Source organism: Heterodontus francisci, chromosome 5, assembly GCF_036365525.1.
Source record: "Heterodontus francisci isolate sHetFra1 chromosome 5, sHetFra1.hap1, whole genome shotgun sequence".
NCBI classification, from domain to species: Eukaryota; Metazoa; Chordata; class Chondrichthyes; order Heterodontiformes; family Heterodontidae; genus Heterodontus; species Heterodontus francisci.
In genome coordinates, this window is record NC_090375.1 from 196,605,169 (window position 1) to 196,624,292 (window position 19,124).

The 19,124-nt window shown below is 43.1% G+C and overlaps 1 protein-coding gene across 2 annotated transcripts in view; it reads right to left on the reverse strand.

The window, feature by feature from the left end:
• Positions 1–531: 531 nt before the first annotated feature.
• The window catches only part of nudcd1 (NudC domain containing 1), a 137,751-nt gene continuing 119,158 nt past the window's right edge, over positions 532–19,124 (reverse strand). For both annotated transcript variants that reach the window (XM_068032588.1, XM_068032589.1), the window contains exons 9-10: positions 8,164–8,320; positions 532–1,578 (exon numbers count right to left, since the gene is read on the reverse strand). In XM_068032588.1, coding sequence (XP_067888689.1) covers positions 1,280–1,578; positions 8,164–8,320 — 456 coding nt within the window. In that variant the 3' untranslated portion in view covers positions 532–1,279. The remainder of the gene's footprint in view (positions 1,579–8,163; positions 8,321–19,124) is intronic.

Genomic DNA, 19,124 nt, shown 5'->3' on the forward strand with positions numbered 1-19,124 from the left:
CACACAATATTTGCATACACATGTAATGGTGCGTTGAGGTTGTTGAGGTACAGTCCCCACCACCCAAACCATCCACACTTAAAGCCTGAAGCCGCTTCTATTGGCAACAAGCTGTGGCCATTAAACATTAGCATTATCAATTTCAAAGTTGCTGGTTGCATTGTCTTCAGCGCTCCGCTTATTTCAAGTGGAGATAAGCCGTGCTTTATTCACTAGCACACACCTCGGTAAGATGCGCTGAGTCAGGAACATACATAAATAAATAAAACCTCATTAAGATAGAAAATTCTGGAAATACGCAGATCTCTCAGCATCCATCATCGACCTGAAACGTTACCTGTCCTTCTCTCTCCACAGATACTGACAGACCTGCTGAGTGTTTCCAGCATTCTCTGGTTTTATTTCAGATTTCCAGCATCTGCAGTATTTTGCTTTTGTAATAACTCGTTAATGTTCAATTACCTTTTGTGTACTTAAACCCTTCTAATCCTCTTAGTGGTGTGGGGTTACAGTTTGTATGAAACAGTTTAAATAAATCAATGCATTGCAAGCAGTCTTGTTTAGTTTATTTGTGATCTACAACATTGTTATATAGTTGAGTATGCTCAAAGCACTACCCCATTATACCGGCGATCATGTATAACAGGCAAATCACGGTCACACAAACACACCCACTATAAACAGTGGGGACTGCATTTGTCCATATGTAAGCAGCACTCTGCATTTGGTTGGGGAGTGGAGGGCAGCGAGTTGACAGGGTCCTGGGTCTGGTATGGGGTCACTGTGCTGTTCTTTCTCATTGCTCGCAATCACCTTCTGTGTGAATTGAGGTCCTCTTGATGTGTGTCATATGGGGTTCCAGGAAGGAAGCTGATAAGTTTCCCGGTCCGGTGGAGGCTGCATATCACAAGTCCAGATCAGCATCTACTCCACTGATGCCTTCCCACTTTTATTAGTGGTAGAAAGCTGTGCTTTGACACAGCAGGGTCACACACAGTTTTTGTTGCACAAACTGAAACATTATGCTTGGATTCCAAAGTGTGAAGCCATTTTGAACTATATATCAGCAAGATGCATCATTTATGGAGCACAATCTGCCACATCTGTGCATAGATCAGCTCAAAGTGGTAAAAATCTGTAGTAATTCTGGGATAACTTGAGTTATATGAACAGATAACACCATATGTTTTGCACCTCTTATGGGACGCTAATCTAAACTAGAACTGTAACAAACTACTTTACGTGATATCCTGAAACCCTCAGAATTATCGCATTGAATTTACTGAGAGTTGTCTGCATTCACTTTAATTACAAACAAGTTCTTTCTTGTTAAAACAAATAGCCTCTCATTTGTAGCTTGAAAGCCCAGCACAGGATCATTGGTTTCCAAGCTGGCAACCTGCTGCTTGGCAACCTGCCCTACACGCCTTGCTTCCTTCCGGTTGTAAAGTACAGTCTGCACAGGCGTGGGCTGACGGTAAATGAAGACTCGGCGGAAACATTCACACAGAGCAGCGTAGGAATAGTTTGGAGCACACGTCGAAAACTTCTTCTCGCGTTTAGATGCTTGAACATAGCCTGGAACAAGAAAAGGTTTGAAGTTTATTGGACAGTAGACTGAAAAGAAAGCCTTGTACTTATACAACGACTTTCACATCTCAAAGCACTTTACAGCCAATGAAGTACTTTTTGAAGTGTAATCACTGTTGCAATGAAGAAACACGGCAGCCAATTTGCACACACAACGAGATAATGGTCAGATGATTTTAGTGATGTTGATGGAGGGATAAATATTGGTCAGGACACCAGGGGGAATTCCCATGCCCTTCTTTGAAACAGTGCAATGGGATCTTTTATGTCCGCCTTTTAAGGGCAGACGGGATCTTGGTTTAATGCCTCATCCGAAAGACAGCACATCCAAGAGTGCAGTACTGAAGTGTTAGCTTAGATTACGTGCTCAAATCTCTGGAGTAAGACTTGAACCCACATTGTTATACAAGATTGAGAGGGTTTGCATGTTTTTAAATCAAGAAGCTAAGGAGAGGAGTGACAGCCTAGAGTGCAGCCACCAGGGAAGAGTAAAGGAAGTCAGACAACAGCCATTTGATGATGTCAAGCTTCGGTTTATAGCATGAAGGAAAGGCAGAGAGATAAGGAGTTCCACAGTCTTGAGGTTCTGGAAAAGAATGAGTTAAAGAAGGAGATTGCATGGTGCTCCTGCATTTCAGCACAAAGAGGATGTCAGACGAGGAACAGCATTTAAGGTGTATGTGCAATTTAGGAAAAAGTAGGAAAGCAGGGTGGGGAACTGCAGAGAGATGACAATACCAACATTAATAAAATAGAAGGGGAGAAGACAAAGAGACCGAGAGAGAGAGAGAGAGAGAGAGAGAGAGAGAGAGAGAGAGAGAGAGAGAGAGCGAGACACGTGCACAGATTAGAGGCTTGAGATAGGGATTGCCCATCAGTCAATCTTCTCTTTTAACTTGTTCAGAAATGTGACAGAGATATTGGAAAATTTTGCCCAAATATGGCAACAATTTTCATGTCTTCGAACTAGGAATCTTTGTGTGACAAAGAACTGCTTGGCACAAAGGAGGAAGTCCAACCTTTTGGTTGCAACTTTGCCAATTGAGATGTAGGAGTTCCATTAAAGGCAGAAAAGATAAAGGAGCCAAGAATGGTAATAGATGAAGGGTGGAACCATCAAAGTCAGATGCTGATAGGCACCGGGTTAGGCATTCGAGACATGAAGGAATTTGTTTGAGATGAGCAGAAAGTCTTCTATTACAATACAAAAGGACATGGAGGAGGTGTAGTGATTCAGCCAGCTCGCTGGTAGGAGTGCAGTTAGTGTGACCTTTACCAAAAGCATTATGATTACAGTTTGAAGTGGAAAAATAAACAAGATAAAAAGCTCAGCTTTGTTTCAGGCGGGCTAGCAACTGTGCAATCAGGGTAGAAGGGGGTGGAAAGGAGGTTTCACAAAAGTTATGAGACAGCTTGGGCAAGGGAGCAGAAGGAGCAGCTGCCGACAGTTGGGTTGTGGGGGGGGTGGGGGGGGCGGTGACGGTGCAGGAAGAAAGTGGTTGACAGTTTTTTTTTAATGAAATTGCACTTGACAGCTCTGGCATTGAACTTTCAGATGTTCTGTGCAAGGATAAATCTGGCTTGGGATGTTTCAAATTAATCAAGAAGGCAGGTGTGACAGGCAGAGACATGAGACAGCAGACCTGACATATATGATTCAACCAAGATGCAGCATCATGATGAAAGAGCATCGTGAGGTTTGAAAACTTCCATGGTAGCTAGAACGACAACATTTACTTCACCAACAGAGGATCAGAAGATCTGTACTGCCCAACCATAGGGAACTGGTTTAAAGTGTGGTTTGTTTTCAAATTTTAAAAATTCATATCCTCGCTTTCAAATCCTTCTGTGGACTCACTCCTCCCTATCTGTGTAATCCTCCAGCCCTATAATCCTCTGAAATCTCTGCACTCCTCTAATTTTGGCCTCTTACGCTTCCCCGATTTTAATTGTTTCACCATTGCCTGGGCCCTAAGCTCTGGAATTCCACCCCCCTAAACCTCTCTGCCTCTCTCTCCTCCTTTAAGACATTCTTTAAAACCTATCTCTTTGACCAAGCTTTTGGTCACCTGTCCTATTATTTCCTTACGTGGTTTGCTGTCAAACTTTGTCTGATAATGCTCCCGTAAAGTGCTGTGGGATGTTTTACTATGTTAGAGGCGCTATATAAATGCAAGATAAATAGCACCAAGAATAGGGACTGGTTTGATGAAAATGACAAGGAAATTCAAGTTCTGCTAAAAATAAAAAAGTCAGTTTATCAGGCTCACCTGGCCAGCCAACAGAAAAAGGCAGCCTACCGTCAAGCATGCAGCACGCTTTAATGTAAACTGAGGAACATCCAAAATGACTGGTGGATCGCACTTGCGGAAAAAACGCAACTGTATGCTGATACTGGCGACATAAGAAGTTTCTATGAAACACTAAAATCTGTCTATGGACCAGCACATCAAACCCAAAACCCCCTGGGGAGCGCTGATGTCAAAATCCTACACACCGACAAGGAGTCAGTCCTGGATTGCTGGTCGGAGCACTTTGAAACTCTCTTCAGCGCCAAGGGCACAGTGCATGATACTGCCAACAATCACTTCCAACAACAGCCTGTCAAAGAAGAACTGGATGAGAGCCCAACTCTGGAGGAAACTGTAACCGCCATCAACCAGATGAACAACAAAGCCCCCGGAGCCGATGGAATTCCACCAGAAGCCTTGAAGCATGGTGGCCCTGTCCTATACACCAAGCTCCATGAGTTTTTCATGCCCTGCTGGGAACAGGGCAGGATTCCACAGGATCTTTCTGTAAGTGCTGGCAAATGGGATTAGGTAGACAGGTCAGGTGTTTTAATGCTTCGGTGCAGACTCGATGGGCCGAAGGGCCTCTTCGGCACTGAATTATTCTGTGATTCTGTGATGCCATTATCATCACCTTGTACAAAAACAAAGGAGAAAAATCAGACTGTTCCGACTACCATGGGATCACTTTCCTTTCTATTGATGAGAAGATCCTGGCTAGAATACTTCTGAACAGAAGCATTGCGGAAGAAAACCTCCCAGAGAGCCAGTGTGGTTTCAGAGCAAGCAAAGGCATCACAGACATGGTAACTGCACTCAGACAATTACAAGAAAAGTGTCGTGAGCAAAACAAAGGTCTGTATGCCACTTTTGTAGACCTCACAAAGGCATTCAACACTGTGAGCAGAGATGGGCTTCGGAAAATCCTTGAAAAACTTGCATGCCCTCGCAGGTTCCTGGCCATGGTGAAGCAGTTTCATGAAAATCAGTACGGACAAGTCAAGCAAAACAGTGACCTCTCGAGTCCTTTCCGAATCTGAAAGGCGTGAAGCAGGGATGTGTGCTGGCCCGACCTTATTCATCATCTTTTTCAGCATGATGCTGCAGCAAACAATGGAAGACCTTAAGGAGGGAGTTTATATACGCTTCCGGACTGAGGGAGGCCTTTTCAACCGGCGAAGACAGGCGTCTTCAGGCTTACACAAAGACACAAGAAAAACTCATCCATGAACTTCTTCTCACCGATGACTGTGGGCCAGGAGAGCACAGTCAGTCAGACCTGCAACGTATAACAACACATTTTTCCGAGGCAGCACAATACTTCGGACGAAAAATCAGTTTAAAGAAAACTGAAGTCCTGCATCAGCCTGCACCCCAAGAAGAATATAGACCACCAAGCATGATCATCGAGGGAACCGAGCTGAATGCCATCAAGCAAATTACTTATTTGGGGAGGGTCATCTTGTTTGATGCCACCATAGACAAGGAAGTGGACAATAGGCTCTCAAAAGCAAACAGTACATTCGGCAGACTCGACAAATGTGTGTGGAGCAACCACAGCCTCAGAGTACAGACCAAACTCAAAGTGTACAAAGCCACAGTCCTCACCACCCTTCTGCATGGCGCCGAGTCATGGGTCCTATACAGCCTTCGTGTACACCTTCTAGAGCGCTTCCATCAGCGCTGCCTCCGCAGCATCCTCAAGATCCACTGGTAGGATCACATCACAAACATTAAAATCCTGGAAACAGCCAACATCACCAGCATCGAGGCCATCCTCCTGTAAAACCAACTGCGTTGGGCGGCTCACATTGCCCGGATGGACAACAGTCGCCTGCCCAAGATCGTGTTGTTTGGTGAGCTGACTACCGGTAAAAGATACATAGGGGCCAGATGCAAACATTTCAAGGACTCGCTGAAGAAGTCCCTCTCTGTGTGCCATGTCGACCATCACCAGTGGGGAGTGTAGGCCATGATCGTGATGCTACATCAGGAGGGCTACAGACACCTTTGAGACTGAGTGAAGAAACAGTATGAAAGAGAAAAAGAGGAGAAGGATAGATCCAATTGCCCCCAGCAGCATCTACACCTTCACTCGTACCCGCTGTGGGTGAATCTGCCGGTCACGGATAGGCCTGACTAGCCACCAGTGGGCCTGAAACCGATGACTACAAACTTCTCAAAATCTTCGTCCACAAAGAAATGCCAAGAAAAGAGAAGATAAATGCAATTTGTCGTTGGTTGGATATCCGACAAGAGGTAAACATGAGATGGTGATCACAAGAACTCAACAGTGAGGAAACAGATACAATGCAAGAATTAGGAGCAAAGCTGTGAAAACGTCTAAACGATTAGCCGAACTACTGGGTCAGTAAAGGATACAAATAGGTTTCACGTTATTCAGGATAGAAAAGGACTAAATATTGTTGCCAGTCTGATGAGGCAAAGAAAAGTGCAGCGATTGTTCAAACACTGAACCTCCAAAGAAGGTGATTTCAGCCGAGGCCGAAATTTGAGAGTCATTAAAAAACTCTGGAGAGTTGTCCAGCTTCGGGCAGTAATCAAAATAGCAGTCAGAGTTGGTGACATAAAAGAGCGAGCACCACAAGATATCAAAATCTGGTGATTCAAAGTATGATGTGCCCACATCAAGCTTTCAAGTCCAAACCTTCAACCAGCTAGAAGGTAGAACTTTAAAAGAGATTTTCAGCTAAAGATGGTTTAAAAAAAATTCGTTCCCACCTCCAAAATGCATGGAAGCCAGGAAAAAGCAACAAGGTAAGCAAAAGCTTAAAAACTAATTTTCAGGGGGAAAACAATAGGATAGTTAGACTAGGTAGAAAAAACAAAGTAACATTTAAAAATAGGACAGGAAAGAATGAGTTGAAAGATAATACCTTGAAAATAGAATCAGTAGGGTGAATAGAATTGAAAATATTCACAGTTTTTGTTACGACCAAGTGAGAAAGGGGTCTAGAGGTCCCTCTCAGCCTTCACCTGGTCTTACCATAACCAGGTTTAATTTTAAACACACCATTTTTTTTTTTAGCTCCCCCTTATTGAATCCTTGTTCACTAACTTCCAATTATAAGGCAAATAAACTGGCACAAACAGGTTTTCTTAGGTTTAAAGAAAAAAAGGTTGAACTTTATTAAACTTAAACTCTAATTCAGTTAATGCCTATGGACACTCGTTGCGCCCACGCTAGCATACATACGCGATACACACAGGCAGATAGAGACAGAAAAGAGCAGAAGAAATAAAGTGGAAAAGTTTCAGGCAATATTTGAAGATGGCTTTGGCTATGGTTCTTCGAGCTTACTATAAAGTCCTTGATTGTAGGTAGGTCTTGCTTTTCGCTGGGGTCCAGTATTCTTCTTAAACCTTGTTCGATGTAGGAGACTTTTCTCTCTTGAAGTTCATGTGTCCTCAGTGGGTCCAAAGAAAGAGATGGAAGCAGACAGGAGAGGTCTTCTCAGTCCAGAAGCAAAGTCTTTCTGAGTTCAAATCCCTGTGGCTAGTTAAAAAAAACCCTGGATCAGCCAGTTAGTCATGTGACCAGCTGGTTTACCAGTCCTTGTTTTTGTGAATTGCATGTGTCAGGGAATGGTTCTTTGTCTCCTTAAACACTGTCTGTTAGTATGCAAATGTTTTTCAGCTAAGTGTCTGGCAGCCCTTGTAACAGTCCTTCTCTTCTTCCCAGCCACTTTAGAATCAATGTTCATATGACAAAATTAATATGCCTCATTCTTAGCAGGTGGGGGCCTGCATGACAGGTTTATTTTACTTTTGCATTAATTTTGTTTGAAGTGTATATTTAACTATAAGCTTGGCGTTACAGTCATTAAACTATCACTGTCATGCTTATTTTGGTGTCAAAGTGCAAAGCTGATAACAAAGAAAAACATTGGCCCAGGGAGAAAGATTCTTCTGTAGGGTGATTATCAATCCAAGAGTTAATGCTAAACAGATATACTATCGATTACAATCACCCTCCCTTTGTCAAGGCTTGAAAATATTGTGTGACGTCTGATGCAGTGCATCCCTCATAAAACTGATTTGAAATACCCCATTGTACATGTTATGCGGATGGCTGTCAAACACAACCTTACACATTTACTACTGAAGGCAACCTTGAACATGCAAAAATAACAACGCAACAGTGAAACCTAAATGAACAAAAAAACCTGTCAATCACAACTTATCAAAACGTGTGAAGCATTCATGGAACACAGACTGCCCAACAAACTGACCAGCAAAGCGTTCATGTAAGATGTCCTACCTAAAGCATTGAATGTCCCAATGTGCTCCCACATGTTCTCCAGTCGTGCATGTGGTTGCCACAGAAGTGCATCAACATCATGGCGTAGACACAAGCAGGGCATCTCAGCCGGATCCACCACAGCTGTGAACAGATACTGGTGGCTGCTCAGATTAACCTGAAACCAAAAATTAAAGACTCTCAAGCATTTATACAGGTGAGTGGGCAGGTGCTGCTGTAACCAAGAGCTCTCATGGTCAAGTTTACAATTATTATAAGACATGGGCATCCATACCTTATGTTAATAACTTGTCTGTCGCCTCATTAATCTTTGAAAAAAGTGATGTTTTATGCTGATTCGTATTAAGAGATCCATATTGTTATTGGAACAGCTTTGACATTTCAACAAACATTTGAATTTTTTTTGTGGACTTAGGAACTTATTAATTACTTCAAGTCATCATGCTTTAAATGCAGGGCTTCTCTATGCAACAGCTTCCATAGCTAGCCATACAAGTGCCCCAAGCAATTTTCACCAACCTCTGCCTACAATGGCATCTTAATTCTACAATGGCTTTCTCTTCACTACTAGGAAGGTTGGGAGGAAATTGGTGGAAGTTGAAGGCCTTCATTGAGCGTAAAGCATATGTTAATGTTGATTAGTGCAGTAAAAGGGACCTTTTCAGCTCAGACAGCAGGAGAAGAATTTCCCAATGAGGAGGCACTTCCCCAAGACTTTTCAAAGATTCAGATTCCGGATGAACAGCTGAGACTCTTCCTTTAAACCACCTTTCCGGTTAACTCAATAATGTTTTAAACATTCTGTTAAACATATTCAAAGTCCATGTTTGGAAAGAGAATGCTTTAGACAATTATTTCCAAATCACTATCTATTGTGGTCTACATTTAGTATTATCGAGCTGGCAGTACAACAACCAGAAGTGGAGAGTTTCGAAACAATTGCTAATTGATAATTGATAATGCTACCACTCTGAGTTTACATTAATGATTTAGGGACAGAGATTCAATGCAAGCTGGTGAAACTCGCAGATGATATTAAACAAGAGACAGCAATCAAAGCTGCAGGGACCTACAACAGGAGTTATATAGAATCTGCAATGAAATACATTAACGGTAGATGAAATTCAACAGAGGTAAGTGCAAGGTTTATACATTGGCAGGAAAAGCAAGTATAGTTTGAATGATGTAGGTGAAGTAGAAAGAAATGAGAGCAGGTAAGATTCGTCAATGAAGCTGTTAAATTGCTGTGGAACAGCAGTAAGCACAGGGAACAGAATGCATAATTATACTGCTGGATCGACTAGGTTGGAAAATGTCATAATAGTGTAGTGCCTGGGTCACTGGTGTGTTCAGTTTCGATTGCAAAGACCTTTCAAGCCATGGAGTTAGTGTAGAAGACTGCCGAAGAGACTGATTTCCAGCATCAAAGGAACTGGAGAAACTGTCTTGAAAGGAAGTGACTAAGAATAGACATTATGCAATATATCAAAAGGTCACAGGTGCTGTTAATCTCCCCTCTGGCAAGTTTGCCAATTACCTTAAATGTTAAGGAAAAACACTGGAAATGCTGAATACTAAACTGCTGTGGGAGCTTTGTGCTGGGATATCTATGCTGGGTAGCTCATTCCGCTGTCAGGATCAGCATTAGGCTTCCAGCATATTATTTAGCAGCTTATCGAGCTGGAAGAACTGTGGCCAGGTGACTCACTGGGTTCTGCTGTCAGGGTAACTACCAGGCTCATGCCACTTAATTTAGCCACAAGTGGAGAAATGTACTTTTTAAAATGTTCAGGATTTATACTCCTGAAGTTGGCTGTTTAAAACTTCAAGATGTCAGATAGCAATTAATGGTTTCAACACCATTAACTGTAATCTCTGATTTAGAAAACTGGCATGAAATAGAAATAAAATCCCAAATAAACTGTCATAATCTTTAGCTCAAAAAAAACCCAGCATGTACTGATAAATACCTGTGCCTAACACAGTGACCCGTATTTTGCAATAGTAATGATGTGAAACTGTCAGTGTTCGGTCATTACTCTTCTGAAATAGACAGCAACTTCTGGAGTCCGCACATGTGCAGTAAAACATGGAAATCCAGAGGTTGCTGTCAGTAATTCACCACTTCTCCATAGGGTGCACTGTTGAAGTCCCCCAAGGCTGCAATCAAATAGAAATCACTGAACTGACGAGAACTTGTCCTTTTACGCCATTAGTTTCGCTATAAAAACCCTTGAAAAACCCTTGTTGAATAAGGTATAACTGGGTTTTTAAAATGGTGTATTAAGTTCATAGTTACTGCTGGACAGCCTCACTGACCCTGATAAAACAATTTCATATCTGTGGAATGTCAAATTTCTCCATTATGATATGAAAATCACATTTAATGTTTTTTAAAAAAAGTTTATGATATTTCAGCCTCTATCTTAATCCTATGTTTAGGTCCCAAACATTTATTCTGATCTTTTTAAAACTGAATTAAAAGTGAAGGATGTCAGTGCACTTTACTTACTGCCATGCTGTTTGACAGAATACTGTTTACCTTGCTTGGTAACATCACTGTTGCTGGACACCTGGAGATCCCCTTGACTTGGCGCCAGATTCAAACTGATGTCAGGAAAGAGGAAATCCACACCAAAAAGATATCTACATCTTTGTGGGCAGCTTTCTTCAAGGTCAGTGGCAAGTGCCATTGTTTCGTCTCAGACTGCAAAATCCGCATCACTGAACTTGATTACAAATCAATTTAAAAAATTTCAATATAGCTGGATTAAATTATTAAATTGGTCCAGGGAATGTTTAAGTCTGACCAGCCTCAGCATCATCTGCCGTTGTAACTGTGGAGGTCATGGTGAACTGTCAGAAGAAGGTGCCAGTGAAGATAAAGGGTTGTCGGTTTGGGAAGGGGCAAGAGAAGGTGGCTCTGGGAAGTGGTGGACGGGAAGGCCCGTGCCTCGATGGAAGAGGGAGCACAGCGCAGTAACTTTTTGAGTTATCTGGTGATGGTATTGATGGGTCTGGGTGGGGCGGGAATGGAGAGAGGAGGGTCTTCCTGGGAGGCTGTAGTAGGGGACAATGGGGTCAGGAACAGTAGGCAGAGAATCCTAGGATTAAGAGAAGTGATTAGATCGTGAGCATGTGGGCTATGAGATTGATAGCCGCACGTACACATTAGGCTACAGCAAAAAGGTTAAAATAAAAGAGCTGACAAAACCAGTTATAGTACAGCACAGAAGGTAAATTACCACATCAGGCGCCTCAATCCCAAACACACTTCTGAGTAAAAAAAAAGAATAAATGCACTCAGATATATTTTCAGCACGATGCATCTATGCTAAGAAAACAAACACAAAAATAAAAATGTTAATTGCACGTGAATCAATTTTAAAATCTGAATGAGTCAAACAACTGAGCAATCAGCACACACCTGACAAAACGCTGCCTGGGATCCCGAATATAATTATTATAATTATCAAAGTACGAAGCAGGAAGTGTGAAGGTTAGAAAATGTGTCACATAGGGTGCTCCCGCTAAGTCGGTGGTTTTACAAGGACAGCAATATGCTTTGTAAAACAGGGTTATTCACCTGCGAGGATGCAAGCTATTCCAGTTCCACTCCAGAAACTTGAGCACAAAATCTAGAAAGACTTGCATTTATACAGCACCTTTCCCAACCTCAGGACGCACCAAAGTGCTTTAAAGTCAATGAAGTACTTTTGAAGTTAGTCACTGTTGTAATATCCGAAACGCCACAGCCAATTTGTGCACAGCAAGCTCCCAGAACAGCAAAGAAAGAAATGATCAAATAATCTGTTTTAATGACATTGATTGAGGGATTTACATTGGCTCAGGACACTGGGGAGAACTCCCGATCTTCAAAATAGTGCCATGGAATCTTTAACATCCTCCTGAGAGAGCATATGGGACCTTGGTTTAACATTTCATCTGAAAGATGGCACCTCTGACAGTACAGCACCACCCCCTCAACACTTCACCGGGAGGGTCAGCCTTGAGTGGGGCTTAAAGCCTTCAACCTTCCGACTCAGCTGCAAAAGTGCTACCCACTGAGGCATAACTGGCACCTTACAGTAAACCAATCTGTTGCTGGAGCGAGGAAATGGCTTGTTAAACAGATCAGCCGTGGCTGGAAAAGACATTTGCATATTAACAGACAGTGCTTGGAAGGACAAAGGACCATTCCCTGACACATTCAATCCACAATGGACCTTGATCACCAGGTATTGTATGTAAGAGGAGCATTCCAGAGACTACTACTGTGATGCAATCATGGATTGGTTAGACCAGCTGATCACATGACTAACTGGCTGTTCCAGGGTCTTTGGAACTAGCCACAGAGAGTTTGAACTCAGAAAGACTGTTTGCTCTTGGACTGAGAAGATCTTTCCTGTCTGCCTGCTCCCATCTCTTTCTCACAAGCCTCAGAATCCACTGAAGACACATGAACCCTAGGAGAGAAAAGTCTCCTACAGTGAACAAGGTTTAAGACGACTACTGGGCCCCAACAAAAAGCAAAATCTACCCACAATCAAGGACTCTACAGTAAGCTCGAAGAACTGTAACAAAAACTCTTCAGATATTGACTCAAATTTTTCCACTTTATTTTTCTTCTGCTCTTTTCTGTCTCTATTTGCATGAGTGTATCGCATATGCATGATAGCGTGGGCACATCATGTATCCGTAGGCGTCATCCGAATTGAGAGTTTAAGTTCAAGTTCAATAAATTTCAACTTTTCTTCTTTAAACCTATGAAAACCTGTTTGTGCCAGTTTCTTTGCCTTATAATTGGAAAGCAGTGAACAAGGATTCACCAAGGGGGAACTAGAAACACGGTGTGTTTAAAATTAAATCCTGTTACGCTAAGACCAGGTGAAGGCTGAGAGGGATCCCAGACACCTTTCTCACCTGGCCGTAACACCCCTCTCTACGAAAATCTCTGCAACGGCACTGAAGGTTACCAATTAGATTCTACTTAAGGCTTCTATTATAGCCTCAATAACCACTAGCCCCTACGTTCTAAATTGGGGGAAGGCAAATTTTAAGAAACTGAGAGGTGACCTGGCGAAAGTGGACTGGATACAGCTACTTGAAGGAAGATCAGTGGCAAACCAGTGGGAGGCATTCAAAAGCAAGATACTACTGGCACAGTGTAGGCATGTCCCCACAAAGATAAAGGGTGGTACTGCCAAATCTAGAGGCTGTTAGTGATCTAGAAGCTTACAGGGTAAGTTAAAGCAGAAAAAGAAAGCCCATGACGATCACAAAAATCTTAATACTTTAGAAAGCCTGGGGGAGTATAGAAAGTGCAGGGAATTAAAGGAAATTAGAAAAGCAAAGAGAGTACATGAAAAATTATTGGCAGGTAACATCAAGGAAAGCCCAAAGATGTTTTATCAGTACATTAAGAGCAAGAGGATAACTAAGGAAAGGGTAGGGACGATCAGAGATGTACAAGGGAACTTATGCGTGGATGCAGAAGATGTGGGCAGGGTTCTTAATGATTTTTTTGTCTCTGTTTTCACAAAGGAGAGGGTTGATGTAGACATTGTAGTTAAAGGGGAGGAGTGTGAAAGATTAGATATAATAAGCATAATGAGAGAGGAAGTACTAGAGGATCTGACATTCTTGAAAGTGGATAAATCGCCAGGGCCGGATGGATTGCATCCCAGGTTGTTAAAGGAAGACAGGGAGGAAATAGCGGATGCTCTGAGGATCATCTTCAAATCCTCACTAGATGCAGGAGAGGTACCAGACGATTGGAGGTCTGCGAATGTTGTACCATTGTTTAAAAAGGGTGTGAGGGATAGGCCAAATAATTTTAGGCTGGTCAGTCTGACCTTGGTGGTGGGTAATCTATTCTGAGGGACAGGATAAACTGCCACTCAGAAAGGCACAGATTAATCAGGGATAGTCAGCATGAATTTGTTTTGGGAAGGTCATGTCTTACTAACTTAATTGAGTTTTTTGAGGAAGTAACAAGAAGGATTGATGAGGGTAGTGCAGTGGATGTGGACTACATGGATTTTAGTAAGGCATTTGACAAGGTCCCACATGGCAGACTGGTCAGTAAAATGAAAGCCCATGGAATACAGGGGAATGTGGCAGGTTGGATCCAAAATTGGCTCAATGACAGGAAACAAAGGGTAGCAGTCGACGGATGTTTTTGTGAATGTAAAGCTGTTTCCAATGGCGTTCCACAGGGCTCAGTGTTGGGTCCCTTGCTGTTTGTGGTATATATTGATTTGGACTTAAACCTGGGAGGCATGATTAGGAAATTTGCTGGCGACACAAACATTGGCCATGTAGTAGATAGTGAAGAGGATAACCTTAGACTCCAGAAAGAGATCAATGGTTTGGTTGAGTGGGTGGAAAAGTGGCAAATGGAATTCAATCCAGATAAGTGTGAGGTAATGCATTTGGGGAGGGCAAATAAAACGAAGAAATACAAAATAAACAGCAGGATATTGAGAGGGGTAGAAGAAGTGAGAGACCTTGGAGTGCATGGCCACAGGTCCCTGAAGGTGGCAGGACAGGTAGATAGAGTGGTGAAGAAGACATATGGAATGCTTTCCTTTATTGGCTGAGGTATCGAATTCAAAAGCAGGGATGTAATGCTGGAACTGTATAAAACCTGGTTAGGCCACAGTTGGAGTATTGCATGCAGTTCTGGTCACCACATTCCAGAAAGGACATAATTGCTCTGGAAAGAGTACAGAGGAGATTTACAAGAATGTTGCCAGGGCTCGAAAGTTGCAGCTATGAGAAAAGATTGGATAGGTTAGGGATGTTTTCCTGAGAACAGAGGAGGCTGAGGGGTGACTTAATTGAGGTGTACAAAATTATGAGGGGCCTAAATAGAGTAGACAGGAAGGACCTGTTTCCCTAGCAGAGAGGTCAATTATCAGGGGCACAGATTTAAGGTGATTCATAGAAGGATTAGAGCGGACAGGAGGAAAAACTTTTTCACCCACTGCCAGGAATGGTGGTGGAGGCAGAAACCCTCAATTCTTTTAAAAGGTACCTGGACATGCACCTGAAGTGCTGTAACCGGCAAGGCTATGGATCAGGTCCTGGAAGGTGGGATTAGGTTGGGCGGTTAGTTTTTTTGGGTGGCTAGTTTTTTCGGCCGGCACGGCCACGACAGGCTGGATGGCCTCCTTCTGTGCCGTCATTTTTCTATGGTTCTATGTGAGTCAGGAAAGTATTTGTCAATGGGGAAAATAATTGACGAGCATAGTAAAAGGAACTAGACTATGAAACAAGTAATTTGGAAAAAATCTTTTAGTAACAAATTAATGAAGGATTCCTGGATTTTGTACCATTGAGACTTCATTCAGCATTTAATGTTGAGGATAGGGCAGATTTTAGAAACATTAGAAAAGTTTTGAGATAATGGACATGACTGAGTGAAGGGAAACTGAAAGCAGCCGAACACACACCAGGGGCTGGCTTTTTAGGTCCCGATGGAGGCGAACAGGGAAGGAGGGGCATGGAATTTCATGCCATTGGCCAGCATGCCCATTTGCCAGGAGCATCCTGCCCCGGACCATTTTCCTGGAGACAGGATGAGTTGGGGGGGTGGGGGGTGGGGGGGAAGGGAAATCGTCAGGGCTACCCACCAGCAAGTGGTGGGTAGTCAATTAAGGTTCTGTAAAAGCCTATTGTCAGAGGCTGACTGGAATTTTCCCAGCCTACTGATTTTTTTTTTTCAAATTTAAGACAAAATATATCAGAAGGTAGATTTTAAACACAAAGCCTAGCAAAGAATGACTTAATAGACAAGGTGTAGGGCAGTACAATGTTTTGACTCTTGGTTGGTTTGTTCTTTTATTTGTGCTTTACCCCAGGTTTAAAACTTCTTTTTTTCTATCTGTGTGACGTTCTCTAGTGGAACCTTTAACTGTCCTACAAGCTGAAGATATTGGGCAGCTTTGCTGGGGACAGGGGCTACACAGGTTGAACTAAAGGATACAATGCATGTGCAGATAGTTCATAATTCATAATGAGATATTTCAGATACAAAGCAAGGACAAAAGGCACCATGCACCAATGATCCCCCTTAAGCTGGACATCCGTGCAGCAATTATGAAGGTACCGTGCAGGCTGCTCACAAGCTGTCCCCTGTAAGATGCGCACAACAAAGAAAATCTAGAGGGATCATTACCATGCAAGTGGCAAACCCACTGAGAGTTTTAGGGAGTAGATCCTGGCAGCTGAAAGCAAGGCAAGAGTCAACAACTTGCATTTATATCACAAACTTATGTGGAAAAACAGCCCCAAATGCTTGAAATACTCAGGATACGTTTTGTGCTTGACAAAAACGAGGAACGTAACAAATAAACTTTTTTACTAGGTACTGACTCTACGGGCTGAATTTTACACCGCCCCAATGGGTCAGATAGTGGCGTGGGGGCAGCGTAAAATTGAGCGGGAGGCTCCAGGAGGCCTTCCCGCCCCATTCCTGCCTCCGGTCAACTTTATGGCGGTCGGAGGGGGGGGGGGTGGAGGGGGAACGGCCCATCCGCCCGAGGCCAATCAAGGTCTTTCAGTGGCCACTTAACAGCCCTTGCCCGCCTCCATGGGTATTTTACGTATGGGAAGTGGGCGTGCCGGGGACGTGAAAGACCGCCCAGAAATAGCTGTCGGCCTTTCTGCACACCGAGGGAGGGGGGGGGGGGCCTGCCATGGCAGTCGGGCACAAGGTGCCCGAGTGAAGGGCACCCCTGCCTCCCAACCCACTCCCAGGACCCAAGACGCCCCCCCCCACTCCGCCCAAACAACCACCCTAGCCTTACCAGGGCACGACCAATCCCCCTGGTGAGGCATGCCCAACTTACCTTCACTTCTGGCTCCATGTTGTCAGCTGGGCTGCAGTCCCAGCACTGGCCACTGCTCCCGGTGGCACTGCTGGGACTAAAAGCTGTCACCCTGCTGATTGGCCGACAGCTCACTGAGGCAGGACTTCCTCCCTCAAGCTGGTGGAAGTCCCTCCTTGGGACAGTTAAAGCCCGGGGGCCTGTAAAATGCGGGACGGATCCCCCAGGCTAGGCAGAAACGGGTTCGCCACCGACTTTTACGGTAAAATCCTGAGGTAAAATCCAGCCTGATGACTCTATTAACTTTTAAACGAAGCTTGAATCATACAAAAACACCTTTCATTCCAAAACAGGTGCTTGCTAATGGTTTCTGAGAAGCCATTTCACAGTATGAAACATGGAAGATGGAAGCCAGGACTAACACCAGTAAGTAGATACCTTTAACCTTTTAGATTCTCCTTAATTCAGTTGTGTGGATAGAAAATCCAATGGCTGGTGAGCAGCCTCAAAGCACTATACTTCATGTGCTATTAAAAAAAGTGCATTCCATGCAGGCACAATTCTTCACAGAGTTAAGTCCATTATCTGTCTTCCACAGATTAAATTATAAATTGCCCTTACAGCAATATGACTTAAATTTCATTCTGCTTCCCAGCAATAGCTGGCACACTATATATATATTTTTAAAAATAAGACATATGGGTGCTTCTAGAAAGTAAAAACCAGATGAGAGTACTAACTTGACAGGTTTATTAACAAACTGGTACAAAAAATATCAATCTAACCCATCTGTGAACTTAGAAACAGATAAAGTACGGTTATTTTTCAAAAAAGTCTAGATTTAATGCAATATGCAAACTACTGAATGATCACAAAACATTAATATTGTAAGAGATTGTCTTAGTTATGGATACTCACTAGGGTAATTCATTTGTCATTAGCACTCGATGTGTGGAGTTTCATGAACCAGAGTGGATGATTACCCATTATAATAGGATAGAAATAGGTATGCATTCTCAGAATCTCAGAGCACAGGAGTCTCACTCTCACTACTCTTTTCCTGTAGCCCTGCAAATCTTTTCTTTTTATGTATTTATCCAATTCCCTTTTGAAAGTCATTACTGAATCTGCTTTCAGCACCCTTTCAGGCAGCGCATTCCAGATCACAACAATTCGCTGCATAAAAAAATTCTCATTTCTCCCCTGGCTTTTTTTTTGGACAATTATTGTAACTCCATGACCTCTATTTAACAACCTCCCTATCAATGGAAACAGCTTTTTCTCCATCTACTCTATTAAAACCCTTATTTTGAACACCTCTATTAAATCTTTCCTGAACCTTCTTTACTCTGAGAACAATGGCAGCTTCTCTGGTCCCTCTACAGAACTGAATTACCTCATTCCATGCACACTAACTGTTGTTCAGCCCCAAAGAACACCAATTTAGCAAGGGGCGGTCTGTGATTGATTTGCGCAGATGGTAGTACCGCTACTGAATTCATGGGGCCTTTTCTTTAGGCATAGTGGCGCAGTGGTTAGCACCACAGCCTCACAGCCCAAGGGACCCGGGTTTGATTCCGGGTACTGCCTGTGTGGAGTTTGCAAGTTCTCCCTGTGTCTGCGTGGGTTTCCTCCGGGTGCTCCGGTTTCCTCCCACAAGCCAAAAGACTTGCAGGTTGATAGGTAAATTGGCCATTATAAATTGTCACTAGTATAGGTAGGTGGTAGGGAAATACAGGGACAGGTGGGGATGTTTGGTAGGAATATGGGATTAGTGTAGGATTAGTATAAATGGGTGGTTGATGTTCGGCACAGACTCGGTGGGCCGAAGGGCCTGTTTCAGTGCTGTATCTCTAATCTAATCTTTTCAGTAAGAGACGGACTGAGGCAGGAGCGAAGATGAGCATCTTTGTGATGGAGAGGGTCTGGAAAGCAAAGCTCAGCTTGGGTGCAAAGTTATATACAGAAGGAAACTGTAAAATGATCTTTTTGAATTCTTCCTCACAGCAATACTGAACAACGCAACATGAGGCCAAGATGTGAGTGTAAGCTTCCACGCAGCTGGGAAGCTCTTCAACTTATTGTGAGCTTCAACAAAGGATCCCAGACGAGGTAATTTGTGAGTTT